At 53.0% G+C, this 14,771-nt stretch overlaps 1 protein-coding gene across 4 annotated transcripts; it reads right to left on the reverse strand.

Annotated features, from left to right (window-relative positions):
• Positions 1-1,628: 1,628 nt before the first annotated feature.
• KIAA0040 (KIAA0040 ortholog) lies at positions 1,629-11,209 on the reverse strand. 4 transcript variants are annotated; one of them, XM_054212959.1, is made up of 2 exons: positions 11,155-11,209; positions 1,629-5,176 (listed from the first exon to the last, which is right to left on the reverse strand). In XM_054212959.1, exon 2 carries the CDS (start codon positions 5,063-5,065, stop codon positions 4,733-4,735), a length of 333 nt encoding a protein of 110 aa, XP_054068934.1. In that variant the 5' UTR covers positions 5,066-5,176; positions 11,155-11,209; the 3' UTR covers positions 1,629-4,732. The 4 variants fall into 4 exon arrangements, with proteins under 4 accessions (XP_054068934.1, XP_054068933.1, XP_054068936.1 ...); XM_054212958.1 differs by lacking the exon at positions 11,155-11,209 and adding an exon at positions 10,747-11,110; XM_054212961.1 differs by lacking the exon at positions 11,155-11,209 and adding an exon at positions 6,414-6,434.
• Positions 11,210-14,771: the final 3,562 nt, after the last annotated feature.

The following is a 14,771-nucleotide window of genomic DNA, read 5'->3' on the forward strand; positions in this document are numbered from 1 at the left end:
TGAAAGTGGTGGCAGCTGGAAAACCATTGTGGGAAGTCAGTATTTCCGAACAGCCACAGGATGGCAGCATCTCTTCATGCTAGTGCAGGAGAAACTTCCCCCTATCCAGGTGGCCTCTGTGGAAATACCTTTTTTGGGTTAACCAGAGTCTGTGCTACAGTTTTAGGAACTGGGACCGCTCAGATAATGCACTTTGTTTACCTTCAGGAACTGGCTGTTCTGATTTCAAGGCTCAGGCTGGTTGGGGTAGTCCCATAAAAATTTCACGTGCCCTTATTACCCTTGTTTTGCTGCGATACCCAGCCATGTAATGGCGATGCCGCAGGGCCAAAACAGATTCTCAAAACCTCTGCCTTGCCCTGAGATCACTTACATTTTATAGCCAGTGAGGTTCGCAACGTGCCCAGGGGCAGAATTTGAATCCCAGAAGGAATCTCTCTGCCTTGGCATCACTGTGTTGACGGAGACTGTCCCACTGCTGGGCCTCAGGAGCCAGGACCTATCTGGGGTGCAGCACAGCCAGTGGTTGCTGTGGAACACCCCAGAGAAATGCTGCTGCAGGGGGAGAGGTGGTGGATACTTCACCTGCCTCCCCACTGCCCCAGAAGGAGGGGGGAGAGGGCTTGCCTCTGCCCAAAGATGTTGCACTCTGAATGGTGTAATTTGCAGAGAAGAGAGGAGAGTGTTATTGCACGGGGCAGTTGCTTGGAAAGAAGCAATGTTACTTCTGGCCACTGCTCTAGGCTTTGTTGGCTGAATAAATAGAGGAATAGTCAGTGAAGATCACATTCTCCCCTCTTAGTGGGGTTGCAGGGGCATGCAGGGGCAATTTTTGAATCCCCCTCAATCCCTGGACTGCTACAGGGTGCTCAACTTGAACTCAACCCCTGCCTGTTTCTAACCTAAGACCCAGGAACCTCCCCTCTGCAGCCCATGCTACCCAAGAATGCCTAGCCCTGAATACAGTGTGCAGGGCTGCCATCTGGAGAGATGCAAGGTGTGCACTGCATGTTCCTTCCCCCCAAAACCGTGTCTCTGCCACTTCTAGCTGCTTGTTGCCGCAGTCCTGCACACCTCTTACGACCAGCCTCCCCCAGAGCCTCAGCTCTGCGCGCAAGGCGCAGCTTGGTGCATGGTCCCGGTTAAAGGCACATTTATTTTTGTCCTCATGGAGGGAGAGGTCAGTGGTGCACGATTAGGAAAGGATCTGCTCAGCAGAGGTGCACGCCTGGTCCTGTGACGTGCCCAACAGACAGCCGCGAGAAGCTGCAGACACCTTGAAATACTTGTCTGATCAAAACCAACTGTGGTTAAACAGTCTGCACTGCTGACACTCTGCAAGGAAAAAAACCCTGTGCAGCCCACCTGTCGCAGTGCACAAACATTCCTGCTCCTTTCTGCCTTTGAGAGAACCGCTTGACCGTGCTCATTAACAAGTCGAGGCCATTAAACTCGATTAAGCTAAGCTGTTTCTTTAAGAAAACATCTCTCCAAGCTGCACAGCTGGCAGCAGGCAGAGGCTGCACAGCCTCTGCCTGCTGAGCTCTACCAGTGTCTTATCTAGGGCCAGGATGCAGATACAAGAAAGATTTCCCCAGGAAAATAAACACATGACTGAGAGCTAGAAATGTGGTATTTGTTTGCAGTTTGAGAGTCATTTATTTTTGGTTTAAAAAAAAAAATTGCAAAAAATATTATTTTTTTCCCCCACTTTTGCAAGGTCTGTTCATGAAAACAAAAGGTTGATACTGAAATGCAGTTGTGGGGAGGCAGTTCAGAGGCGTCTGGAGAGCAGGGACCCATGCAGCAGAATTTCTGTACCATGCATCTCCTGCCACCTTGTTAGTGTGGGTGCTGTGGGGTTGCTGCTGCCTGTCTGATGGGTGACAGGTCCTGGTGCACCTCAGGCTGTTGCTGCTCTTTTGCTTTTGTCGCAAGAAACAGCTGATTCAGTGCATGGTTTGACTGAAACAGCAGTCCTTGAGCAAGTAACCCCCCATGCTTTATGGGGTGCAGAGGCTCAGATCATCCACTGGTTGGATGGATCAGGGCAGGATGGTACTCTAGTCCCTCCCTGTCCGGCCCGGGGGTGGTGTGAATGATGATTTTGGGAAGCTCTTGAAATTCAGACCTGGCTCTGAACTCCCAAAAACCTAGATTGGAGATGTTGTTTCTGACACAACACAGACATTTTCTTAACAGTTCTCTGGTTCTTGTAGGAATCAGTTGCTCTCGCCTGAAATGTTACTCGCTAACCCTTCTGGAGAAGGACCTCCTTGCTGGGAGCCAGCCACGCAAAGCCCATCAGCTCCACACCAGGTAGGCTGTACTCTGCCATAGCTGGCTGTCTCCATGCCCCTGCTTGCTCCGGTAAGCCTCTGGCCTCCCATGGTGCTTCCCTCCGCTCCAATTTTTTTTTTTTTAATTCCTCCAGGCAACACCACCCTTCCTCTGAGGCTGTTGGTGCCTCTGAATCGCAGCAGGAACACCTGCATGGGCAGCTTTCCTGCCCACAGGAGGAGACTGCTTTGCCCACCTGGTGAGGGCGGAGGCAGGAGGACTGGGAAAAGTACCTGGGTAGGGGAAAGGAGGGAAGGAAGAAGGAATAATACAAGTGTAGCACTGGTTCTCCAGGGTCCCAGCTGGACTGGGGCTTTGGGACAGAGCCCAGAGTTATTCCTGCATGTTTCTTTCTAGGATTAGGTGTGGCAAATACTAATTCTTTTTTATAGCATTGTATGTTGCTTCCTGTTTTGGAGGAGAAGGAACTCACTTATTTCAGTGCTAGCAAAGCAAGCTGGAAAATAAGGCACATATGGGGTCAATTGAAAGGGCTGTGTGAGGAGAAGCCTGGTCTCCCGGCCGTTACGAGCACAGCTGCATGCAGCCAAACCCCGTGATGTGATGTTAACATCGCCGCCCTGTCCGAGTCGGACAAAACAGGCTGCGCTGGGACTGGGTGGCACAAGTGGCCGCTTCTAACCGGTGGCTTTGCCCCCCTGCTGGTGTGCGCTCTGGGAGCTGGGGGAAGGCGCCATCGCCCTCGCCTGTGTTGGAAGTGGTCACGTCCAGCAGTTCTGTCCAGGCTTGCCCATGTGGATTTGGCTGCTTGTCCCCCAGATGTCTGGCTCTGGCTGGCAGCTCCAGACTGCTCCAGCAGCTTAAGAAGTGGAAGAAAGTGGGAGGAAAACATCCAGTGTAAAGACACAGGGTAAAAAAACAGATGTCATGGGGCTTCTCTTCACACGCGTGCATCCCTTGCTGGCAGAACAAGCTGGCGGAGACAGAGCCTGGAGAGGAAAAGAGCAGGGGACAGCAGAGACCCCCAGCTCTTCAGGAGGTAGGCTGGGCATGCAGATGTAGGAGGAGCAGAGCTTCAAACCCAGAGCAGAGGTGAGAGCTGTGTGTGGTCTCATTAACTGCTGTGCCCAGCCAAGCCACTGCACGTCCAAGGGAGATGAGGATGGAGAGGGATGCAGGGTCCAGCTGTATGATGCATCCCTGGGTAAGGTATGACTGTGGGCATGAACATTAACCCCCTCTGCTCCTACAGCACATCCCAAATCCCAGAGCCAGCTGGCTGGACAGCCGTACAGAAGCAATCTGTGTGGCCTACAGAGCTGCCTGCGTGGCATCAGCTGTCGGTGGCGTGTGCTCATGCGTCTGCACATGCACAAAGGCTGCAGGGCAAAGGGACGGCTGAGCATGCTGGGAAAGCGTGTCTGCTGCTTCAACACTGCTTAGGGGTGCCTAGCCCTGCGACAGCGGTGCTTTGGTCCTGCTCTTCTTTAGTAGTCATTCAATAAATAACTCTAATGCCCATAGCTAAGCCTTTACACAGCCTCAGCTTGTGTTTCTGCTCTTGCAGTAGTGTGGTGGGCTCTCTAAAGGCAAGTCTGTATAAAACAGTCTTTCAAGGAAGATTTTTTATAAGTGTTGGTGCAAAAGGGCCAGTCTTGCAGCCTCCTCCCTGCCTCTTGGCTGGGTGGCAACGCATCCTTCTGCTTTGCTGCTTTAAGATGGTGGGTTGACGTCTCTAAGGTTGTGCTAAGGGCATCCATCTTCAGATGCTCTCAGTTGCCTTCTGTTTGGTGGCCCAGAAGATGGCATACCTTTGAGCTGTGGGGTAACTCTATGCTTTGCTTTCTTTGCACCTCCAACATGAGCTGGGTTTGGACAGAGCCTCAACAGTCAAGTTGTGCCATCTCCGCGGCAGGACAAGCGAATGAGGCATGCCGGTGCTTACTTTAAATGCGGCCATCTATGTTTGTGCAGGGTGAGTGTTCCAGCAGCTCGGTGTTTGTGTGCATGTGGTCCCGTGCACCCTTATCCATGCAACAGCGCATGTGCTTGCACACAAGTGCAGAGGGAGAGCCTCATGCCCAGTTGCTGCATGGCAGCCCGGTGCGTGGGTGTCATGCTTTGGTGGGAGGTACATGCGGCCCAGTGGCAGGTCATCCTCATGTGCTCAGCAGGGCATGTGTCCATGTGCACACCTGTCCTTTGCAGGGGTTTCTGCCCTTGGGCACGCTGTCATGGTGGGGGAGAAGGGACTTGCATAAACCTGTGCCAAACTGCCTTGCTCTGTGCTGGCACCTCAACGTGCTAGCTCAGCCTCTTTGGAAAGTCACCATAAAGTGGCAGCAGCCTTGGCATCTCCTCACCTCCCGCAGTGCACAGCTGAAAGGAGTGGTGGCATCTCCAAGGGGAGGGCCTGAAACCCTCCTGTCTGCTAGATGGGCAAGGAGGGTCTCTTGTCCAGCAAGAGCAGCTTGGGTTGAGCAGAGATCCACAGGTCCTCTTCATCCTTCTTCTTCTTCTTCTTTTTCTTCTTGTTCCTCTCCGCGTGCATCTGCCCGTTGCTGCTGGTGCCACCTTTCTTCCTGCTTTCTCCCACCTGGCTGCAGAAGCAGCAGTGGCAGCAAATGAAAATGAATGCAATGATGACAACGAAGGGCAGACCCATTAGCACGGCCAGGCACACGGTGTTGAAGACACCTTCCTCATGCTTGGTACGGATGAGCTCCAAGATAGAATTAAAGAAAGAGCTGATCTTCTGCTCCATGTTGGCTCCTGGGCAGACTGACTGTGCTCCTCCCTCTACTTGAAGGCCCCCTGGGGTATGTTCAGCTCCTGTAAGCAGCTAGTGGTCTCCACAAGTGCCTTTGGATGGTGCCTGCAGAGATGGGAAACCACACAGATCAGGTGCCTGCTCCCTCAGCAACTTTCTCCATTGAGCTGCCAGCACAAGCAAAGCCTCAGCAGGGTGAGAGGTCTGCTGCCTTGGAGGGGTCTGGGGTCATGGGGGCTGGGCCATGCTGCCACCCATGTCCCTTTGGGTGTTCCCATCTGAGAAACACAGCCTCCCAACCTCTCCTGGGGTTCATTGTTGGTGGTGGGGATGGGCGAGGAGGGCTTTGGGCATCCTTACTTATCTTGGCATGTGGTGGAGCACAAATCCCGTCCCCCTGAACATACACCTCAACCCTTGCTTCCTGTCTAGGTAGGGACTTGCCTGGTCCAGGCAAGGGACCACTGCAGAGAGCAGTACTGCTGCCATTGGAGCTGGGAGTCAACACGTCACAGGCCCCTCCTTACCCCTGACCTACACTGCGATGGGGTGTCTGGTTTGGACAGACCATTTCTCATGGTTTGTGCCTGTGCCAGGCACCACGCTGGGGTCTGGTCCTGTTGCTCTGGCACCTGGGGCACAGCTGAGAGGTTTGGATGGGGGCTGTGCTTAAACCACCTGGATTTTTAATGGGGACTATGGTCAGTGTGACTTCCAGGCTGTGGTCAGGCACCCATGGCTGCCTTGATGCACCTGGGGCTGGCCGCAAAGGCAGCGGTGGGTGAGGACAAGGGTTGGCTGGGGACGGAGAAGCCTCCGCTGTGCCTCACCTGGGAATTGCTCCAAGGGTTGGGTAGGGCTGAGAAGCATTTCTGCAGCCTGACGTAAGGTTTTCCTCTCCCTCGGGGAAGGAGAGGTGCTGCTGAGTGGCAGGCAGGGCTCCCGGGGAAGCCCTCCTGCAGGGGCAGGAAGCTGCTGCCTCTGCTTTTTCCTCCTCTCTTAGGGCCAGGCAAAGCTCCTGGGGTTTTGAGTAGGGCAGGGGGCTTTGTGCCATGACTTTGCAGTTTTGATTCAACACTGGGGTCACCACATTACGGACTGTGCAGATAAAGAGCCAGCAGGAGCTATATCAGGCTCTAATACCATGTTTCACTGTATTGTACATCAGTGTCTTTGCCAGCCTTTGGGATTCATGCCACACAGCCTCTTGAGGGAATATCAAAATCCCCATGTGCACAGGAGGGGAAACTGAGGCACCGTAAAAGGAAAGCCAACACTTCCATGTAACATAAGAGGTACAGCCTGAACTCCAAAGGTTTCACAGAGGGGTTGCTCCACCTACCCCCGTGACCACCAACTTGTCGGCTTTCCCTCTGGCAGGTCTTGCAGAGCCCAGGTGTCTCTAGGGAGGAACGGGAAGGGGACCCACGCTGGTTTCGGTTAAAGGCTCCATGTCTGGAGCACTACCATTCCTTGCTTTGAATAGCATTTATTGCTGTTGAGGCACCTGCTAAGGGATGCTCTCTTGTACCGAGCTTTTTGGGATGCTCCAGTTCACCCAGCTGGCATGCCACTGCGCATCTCCCACCTCGCTTTGCAATCACACCCTACCTCCTAAACGACAGCAAAGCTGCCCGCCTCACCCAAAAAAAGAAACCATGAGTCCCACCCAACCCTAACCATAGCCCTCGTGCTGCTGCCCAGGCGGAAGCTGGCGGCTCCTAAGGGAAAACCTGCTTTCGGAAGCACTGTCCTGGGACCTACAATGCTGTACAGCGTTTTCTTTCACCAGCCACCCCTGACCACTGGCTTTTGTACCTGATTGCCAGGACCCCAAGAGCCCAATCCTTCAGTGTTGATGCTGAGGTCTCAATCTGGGACTTCCCAAGTGCTCAGATCCTATGTAAAGAAAAGGTTTATCCTCCCTTTCCCCCACAGAAACAGACTGAGCGCTATGAATTTATTGTTTCGATCTGCATGGGAACGTAGCGGAGCTGGACGCAATTAGCTGGTGCTTTCTCTTTTGAACATATGCATGGAAATGTGATGAAAATGGACACATGAATTTCTGCAGGTGCCTTTCTGAAAAACTCTCATTTGAGATTAACCAAATGAAACACAGCGCTCTGCGAGGTGGTTTGGGCTTTGGCTAAATGAAAGCAGTTGTTGCTCAAGTTTTATTGCTGGGGTTTTGTTTAGTCTACTGCACCTTCCAGTTTATGCTTGCTAGAAGGGGAATTAAACAATAAAAAAAAAATACGGTGGGTTTTTGTTAAGAGGTAGACAAGCAGGCATGCACCCAGGAGGGAGGGATGGTGCTGGAAGAGGCAGAAGAGCCTTTTCAACCCCATCTCTGCTGCCGAGCAGCTTCCTGGCCTCAGGAAACCAGCTGCTCCCTGCATTTCCTCATTTCCCTACCTGGCAGAGGATGGTGATATCACCGCTGTCCCCAACTGAGAAATCATGGGCTACCAAGGAAGGCTCGGAGGCTGCAATGCCATCCGTCCCCTTCCTAACCCCTGCCTGGAGCCCGCGGTGAGTGTTACAGATCTGCTTTTGCTCACAGGGGTGAAAAGGAAGGGTGCTCTGCGTGCCGGTCTCTGCTATCTGCTGCCCACAGGCATTACAAGCAAAAGGCATGAGGGGAAGAGTTGAGAATCACTTCTTCAAACTGCTCCCTGTCCCAGCCTTCATCTTCACTCAGGCCTGTTTTTAAGACAGCTGTAATAAACTGCAACACAAATAAACAGAGCGGCTTTTCCTCGGCCTGAATCATCTGTGTGAAGCAGGTTTGCCATTTATCCATAAATATTCTGACAGCTCATTATCCAGGCAGAAATACTGGACGACTATGATACACTTCACTCCAAAAACAAGAAGTAAAAAAAAAAACCAAACCAACCCCCAAAACAACAACCGCCTTAATTTCAGACAAAACAGGATGTACAATTTTATTCCTGTGCTGAGCTGCTTTATATTTATTGCCTCTAAACTTCTGAGGAGGGCTGGAACTTCCTTTTAAACTTGTAATTCATTGTTTGCAGAGAAAAAAAAAAAAAAAAAAAAGGAAAGTCCAAAATAAAAAAAAAAGGCAGAGCCCTTTGAAACGTTTCCACTTTAAAGGGCAGCTGAACGCACTGCAGAGGCCTTTGCTGCCTAGCTGCTTCTTCCTGGGAAGTACCCAGCCAGGGATGGACGGCAGCAGGCAGGAGGCCAAGCATCCCTTGCAAGTAGATGGCAGAGGTACCTGCCACCACCCTGAGCAAGCAGCACTGAGATCCCAGGGCCACCTTTCAGCGTGGCTGTGCAGCTGGTGTTCAAATGCCTTTTCTTTTCGGGTGCGTGCATCGCCCTTTGTTTTGTAGATGAAGGGATGTCTGTGCGCCAAAGAAAGGGGTTCTTCAGTTTAATTAAAAAAAAAAAAATAAGGGGGGGGGGGGGGTGGGAGGGGAGAGCGGAAAAAGCGGTGCCTCTTCAGCCGCAACTCCAAGGGCAGAGGGCTTACCCAAGGCCTCTCATAGCCAGTTGAAAGCCCGCGTGAGCAGCAAGGAGCTGCATTTAGGAAAAATCCATGCTGCTGCTCAATTTGGAGTGACAGCAACATGTCCCCTTCGAGGGGGAACAAATGGGGAGAGCTGTGCCAGGGTCCACTGTGGGTGTGAACCCGACGCCCCATGCACATGGAGCTGCAGCTGGGATGTCGGCTGGTTTTTTTTGGATCAAGGTACGGGCCCAAAAAATGGGGCCAGGGAGGCACTGGGAGCCAGGGCAGCATCTCGGGGAGGGATGCTAAATGCCCTGCTAAATGAGCTCTTTGTTTTTGGGTAGCCAGTGCTGGCAGCAAGTCAGGGGAAAGCTGACATGGTAACTTGCTCGCGAAACCCTGTGGCCAGGGATGTATGGCAGCTCTGCATGGTTGGGTTTCCGTGGCTTGTGTAACTTTTAATCAAAATCGGGCATCCAACATGAGGTTCTTTAATCCATGTTGGCTCTGAAGTAGCTTTTTTTTTCAAGGGTGGGGAGCATCTGCTACTCCTCCCAAATTTACAGGCAGCCGTGGGTGGAAAACAAGCTCCTTTTGAGGGCCAGCATGGGATGGCACCACAAACTATCAGCGTGCACGGCTCGTCTGGCTGAGCTGGAGGGGTCGAGGCTGCCAGCCTGAGCATGGGGAAATCAAAACATAGGGGTTGCCTTGGCAATGCTGGCTTGCCCACATCCTGTGCGCTGCAAAGAAACCACAGTGGCTGGGGATGGAGGTAGAGTTTGCAGAAAAGTTGCAGTTGGCTGGAAATAGGGGGCAAAGGGCTGGAAACTGCTATGCAGGGTCACCATGGCAGAGGGGAGAGAGCTGGAGACGTTTTAGGACCTGATTTTGCAAGTCCTTTAGACTCAACCCTCAACAGGCTCCCATGTCTGCGTGAAGTCTCCTCCAGCCTAACAAAGCTCAACCCACTCCTCTTGACTGACATGCAGACCGGCTCGGGTGCTTCTCCCTGCATCCATATTGAGAGCAAGGGTAGCTCCAGAGGACAACCAACCTACAGCCCATGGCCTGTGGGGTTTGGCCCCCAGTACTTCTAGGTTATTTGAACTCCCCCACGCTTGGCGTCCAGCTGCAACTCAGGACTTGCAGGGATGACACGAAGGCATCTGACCTGCAGCCACCCCCATTTCCTTACTGCGGATGAGACCTTGCTTCTGGTGAGATCTCACCTCATGCAATAGATGCCAAGTGGTGCAAAGCAGGAGTCACAATATTAAACTCGACCATTTCCTTCTGTTACTGGCTTTATATCAGCTTTATACCCACTTTACATTGGCAGTGATAGCTATGAGTCAGACTAGGAGAGGCTTCGCTCTCAGAGCCTGCAAGCTCTCTGGTAAGAGCTGGCAGAGACACAGCTACACACACACACGAGTGACATCTATTTTCCTGCTTGCACCTGCAGACTCAAAGGAAAACTGGATGAAACCTGACACTGAGGGTGAACATTTTCCTTAGCTGGAATTGCACTTTTTTGGAAATGGTGAATAGTAAGAGTTTTGCCACTAGTCTCCCATAATTCGCAGCAGGCTCCAGAGACCTCCCTCAAATGTTAAAAAAAAAAAAAAAAAACCAAAAAAAAAAAAACCCACACAAAACAAACACAAAAAAGCCACCACCCAGCAAACAAAACCAACTTCATCTTATTCCCACCGCCATCAAACCTCCCAGCCAGAAGCAGCACATAGATGCTTTCATACCCTAAAGGTGAAAACTACTTGGAAAACTACCGATAGGAGAGTTGGATAAGAGGGTTAAAGTGAAACGATTTGGCAAGCTGCTGGCTGGAGCCCACGCTGTGATCGCTGTCTGCACACGCGCGGCTGCCGCCGGCGCCGGGATGGGTGCAACCAACTCCCGGCCAGAACACAAAGTTTTGCCTTCAGAAAAGTGGCACTGCTGCCATCCCGGACAGCAGCGGGAGCTGCTCTGGGATACCTCGGTCTCCTCCGTGGCACGGCACAGGCAACACTGCCCCCCCCCCCGATCCCAGGGCTGGCCAGCAGCCCCCACCCAGCCCTTCCTGGGGTGGATCGCAGACATTTTTGGTTGCAGGAGGACCAGGGGGCCAGCCCGGCGGTTCTCCAGGGGAGAAAGTAACAGCAAAATTTGTTGGTTGCAGCCTTACCTCTAGCTTTTGCAACGCGAAACCCCTGGTGCTGGGCAGGCCGCCTTCTGACAAACATCCCCTGAGAGCTGGTTGCTCTTCACCGCCATTTCTCAAGTTGCCACTGTCCCCACCCGGCTCTGCCAGCATCTGCCCCACAGGCTGTGCCACCATCCCCTCCCCAAAACCCATCCCCAGTGCCAATCTCGCCGCGGCAGGGCTGCTGCCCACCCGGAAGGGTACGGGGAAGCAGATGCTGTGGCCTTAAAGAAAGAAAAAGGGGACAAGCCTCGGGTTTGGGTAACACAAAGTCAAGGATAACACCATCCCGGCTGGCGATGCCCGGCAGCTGCGGGGAGCGACTCCTCCCGGGACCCTCCTCCCGAGGACGACACCACCCCCCTACCCCGGCCCCGCCGGCCGACCTACCTCCGCGCTCCCGGCCCCTCGCCTCGTCCTACCCGCCCGCCCCGGCAAAGGCTGCCGGAGGAAATGGGACGCCCCGTCCCGCCTGCCTCCGCCCCCGGCCCGTCCCCGCCGCCCTCCCTGCCCCACCTGGGGCTCCCCGCGGAGCGTCGGCACCCTGTTTCCCACCACCCCCCACCGCCTTACACAATCCCAAAACTGTGCGGGGGGGGGGGGGGGGGGACAAAGGCGGCATCTCCGTGCTGCGGGGTCCGCGGGCACTGCCGGTTCCGGGCACTCAGGAAGGGCTGGCGAAGTTGGGAGTTGTTTAGTCTAGGAAGGAGGCGCGGAGGGAGGTACCAAACCAGGCCTGAAATATGCCAAAAATTGCTGGGAAGAGCGAGAGAATAAAGTGTTTTCCCTCGCTGAGAGGGGGGGCCGGGTTTCGGCACAGCAGAGATTTCCCCAGAAACTTTTTTTTGGGGGGGGGCTGCGGTGGGGGTTTGCAGGGGAGGCGATGCTGCTGCTGCTGTTGTTGGGAGACTTAAGGACAGGACAGAACTCCATCTCCCGAAACGCAGCAGCAGGACTGCTATGCTGCACCCTGTCACCACCGTGCCGCCCTGATGCCCACGCTTTGTCCCTGGAAAGGGGACGCTGCAGCTGAGCAGGAGGTGATGGAGCATCCCCACGGGAAGGGGACACCCTGGGGGCTGCTCTCCTCCACAGGCAGCACCCACCAGCGTTATAAGTGCTATGTGCCCATGAAGATAATAAATGATGTTTCGACCCAAGGAAGGCACTGAAGGTTATGCAGGGTTTTGGTATTTTCAAAGTTAGATTTCAGTTCAATTCAGATGGCCACCCCCCGCTTTCACTTGCTGTTTTCTCTCCATCTTCTTTTTTATTGCCATATGAGGGATATCCAGGAATCACTGGATCCCAATTGCTTCCTAGTCCATGGCTGAGCGATCTCTGTGCAGTGTTGTGATGTTGACAGCCGGGCAAGCTGCAACTAGAAAAATGTTTTGCTGGAATTTTTCTGGCCAGCTTGAATCCTTTCGGATTGCAAAACTTTTGGGCTTGCCCTGCTCGCCCTCCTTCATGCTCCAGAGCCAGTGGCTTTGCTTTTCCACTTGGCCTTGGTGCTAACTCATCCAGCTGGGGTATCCGGGGCTGCCTGACCCTTCGAGGCTGCTGGAAAACAGCCCCTGTGCTCCGGGTGCCATGCCCTAGCAGCACCAGGAGCAAAGCTGCAGTGGGAATACGAGGAAAGAGGGGCGGCGAGGAGGGGTGGAGGGATGGAGGGAAGCTGCCTGCCAGCCTTGAATGCCTCTGCAGCCCTCCCTCCTGCAGCCTTCATCATAGCGCTAGGGCTAGAAGGGTGAGAAACCCCAAGAAACGCATGTTGCAGGCTACACCTTGTGCTAAGTGCCTCTTAGTAGCCTTTGGCAAGGTGTTTATGTGCTGCAGGAACACTTCTTACCTGAAGATTTGCTGCTTGTTAATGCCAGGAGATTTTTCCTTGGTTTTATGCTGCAGGATGGAGGTCCCTGGGCTTTGCACCATGTTCATGGCTCACCACACCACAGCTTACCCCATCCCGTCCCTCCACATCACATCTCACCCCGTCCCGGCTCTCTACATCCTGGCTCTCCACTCATCGCTAAGCTGCAGCAGTTCCCTCACTTGCGGGTACCAAATCACCCTACAAAAACACCCTTCCCAGGGCACTCGGAAGAAGCCACATGGGTGCTGGCAGTCAGCCAGGGGACACCCGGCCACTCCACAGCACCAGAAAGTGTAATGTCACCTTTGAAACCACCCTAATAGGTTTGCCCGGAAATATTTATTATATTAGAGGTCTCCAAGGGCAAGCGTGGCCAGAGGCATCAGGCTCAGGGGTGCCTGTCCCCGGGGTTGAGTGGGATGAAAGCCCCGCCTGTCCCCAACAGCGCTGCCACTGCGGTGGCTGGGAGGTTTGCTTTGTTCCCTGGGCAAACAGCCCTGCTGGGGCTTGGTCCTTTCTTGTAGCTAATTTAATTTGGCAGAGGCCTCGCTGAGGGAGGAGCCGCTTCCACCTTCCCCAGCTTCTCGAGGGCCCCTCCGAGCACGGTTCTTTGGCACCCACTTGGTTTCAGGCGGGAGTGTTGTGACAAAGAGGCAGAGCTGGTGGCACCGATAACACTGACCTCAGCACTTAAACCGCTCATGATGCTGCTACCTGTAGAGTCTTGATGCCATCGAGTGTAGTGATACCATTAGACCAAGTTGGAAAGCATTGGATGGACTTGAAGAAACTTAGAATTAACACAAGAATATACAAATATAATCAGCCACACCACAGCTCTGTCTAGCCTGGCATCCTATTCTCCATGGTGGTGCATATATTTGAAAAAATATAAATGCCATTTGAAGCTTAACCCTGCAGATATCTCCTGCAGTGAGGAGTTCACAGCTCTTTCACATGCAGTGCGGAAAAAATTAGATTTTAGGGTGAGTTTCAACCTGCCACCTCCTAGTTTTGTTTGGCATCCAGTGAATATGGGGTCCAAGGGATTGCGCTTTGTTTTTCAGAAACTTTAATGCGTGAGAGGAAGCCATGACTCAGATATCGATGAATCACTGCTGCTCCAGATTACGCATCTCTCTGCTTGCTGATGCCCCTAAAGCTGAGAAACTTATTAAGCTCCAACAAGACAAGCTCCTGTCACATCACAGGATGTTGATCTGAGCCCAGGCCTGGGACCAGCTGAAAATCAAATCCTACCTCCAGCCCCTGTTTTCCATTCATCCTTGACAAACTCCTTATTTCCCTGCAAGATCAAAGCCTTTCCCATGCTGAAAAGCCCCCCTGATAACTTCCATTTCCTCCAAGGTCCCCTCAACCCCTAATTTTATTTGGAAAACACTACTAATTTTACACTGAAAATAGAAACACCTCCTTGTTTCACTTGATTCAGCTGATTTATTTACCAGTTTGCCCCATTACACAGGTGGGAGCTTCACTTCTGCCTTGATAACACCCAGCTGGTAACCAGGACCAATATATTTGGGTTTTCCTTGGTATGGGAGGAGATGTGAAGTGACTGCAGACATGAGTACCCCTCCTTCCTGGTTGTGGCTTGTGTTTGCAGATACTGGTCTGGCTTAAAGTAAGCAGTGGAAAGCTCTGCTTCCAGAGAAACATTCCTCTCATTTTTCCCCCATGCTTCTGCCTTTTCCCCTCCCTCTTCCCCCTCCCACGAAAAAGCCTGCAGTTTAAACACCAAAAATAAAGCATGCCTGGTAGTGGGCTGGATAAAAATAGCAACCCTTGCTATTTACTTTAACAGCAGCATAGGCTTTCTGGCTTCGGAGGAGAAACGCAAGGCATAGGGTAGGGTAGGATAGGATAGGAACGGGACCCTTTTGGGGGTGGAGGATAAACACTGACCTGGTGTTTTTGGGGCTGACAGGCTCCGTGGCAGCTGCTTCATCCTCTCCTCTCCCTCGGTTTGGGTCTGCTTGGCTCTGCCCTCTGTGGGATAGGGACAGCCCCGGGGGTGGGTTAGGCTTGGGTGGCCCTGTCCACCTGGGTCCCACTTTGGTGTCTGTGCACTGGTTTGGGTCCACTCTTAAGTGCCTGAGGCTCAGTGCTG

This window comes from Rissa tridactyla, chromosome 8 (assembly GCF_028500815.1).
Source record: "Rissa tridactyla isolate bRisTri1 chromosome 8, bRisTri1.patW.cur.20221130, whole genome shotgun sequence".
NCBI lineage: Eukaryota > Metazoa > Chordata > Aves > Charadriiformes > Laridae > Rissa > Rissa tridactyla.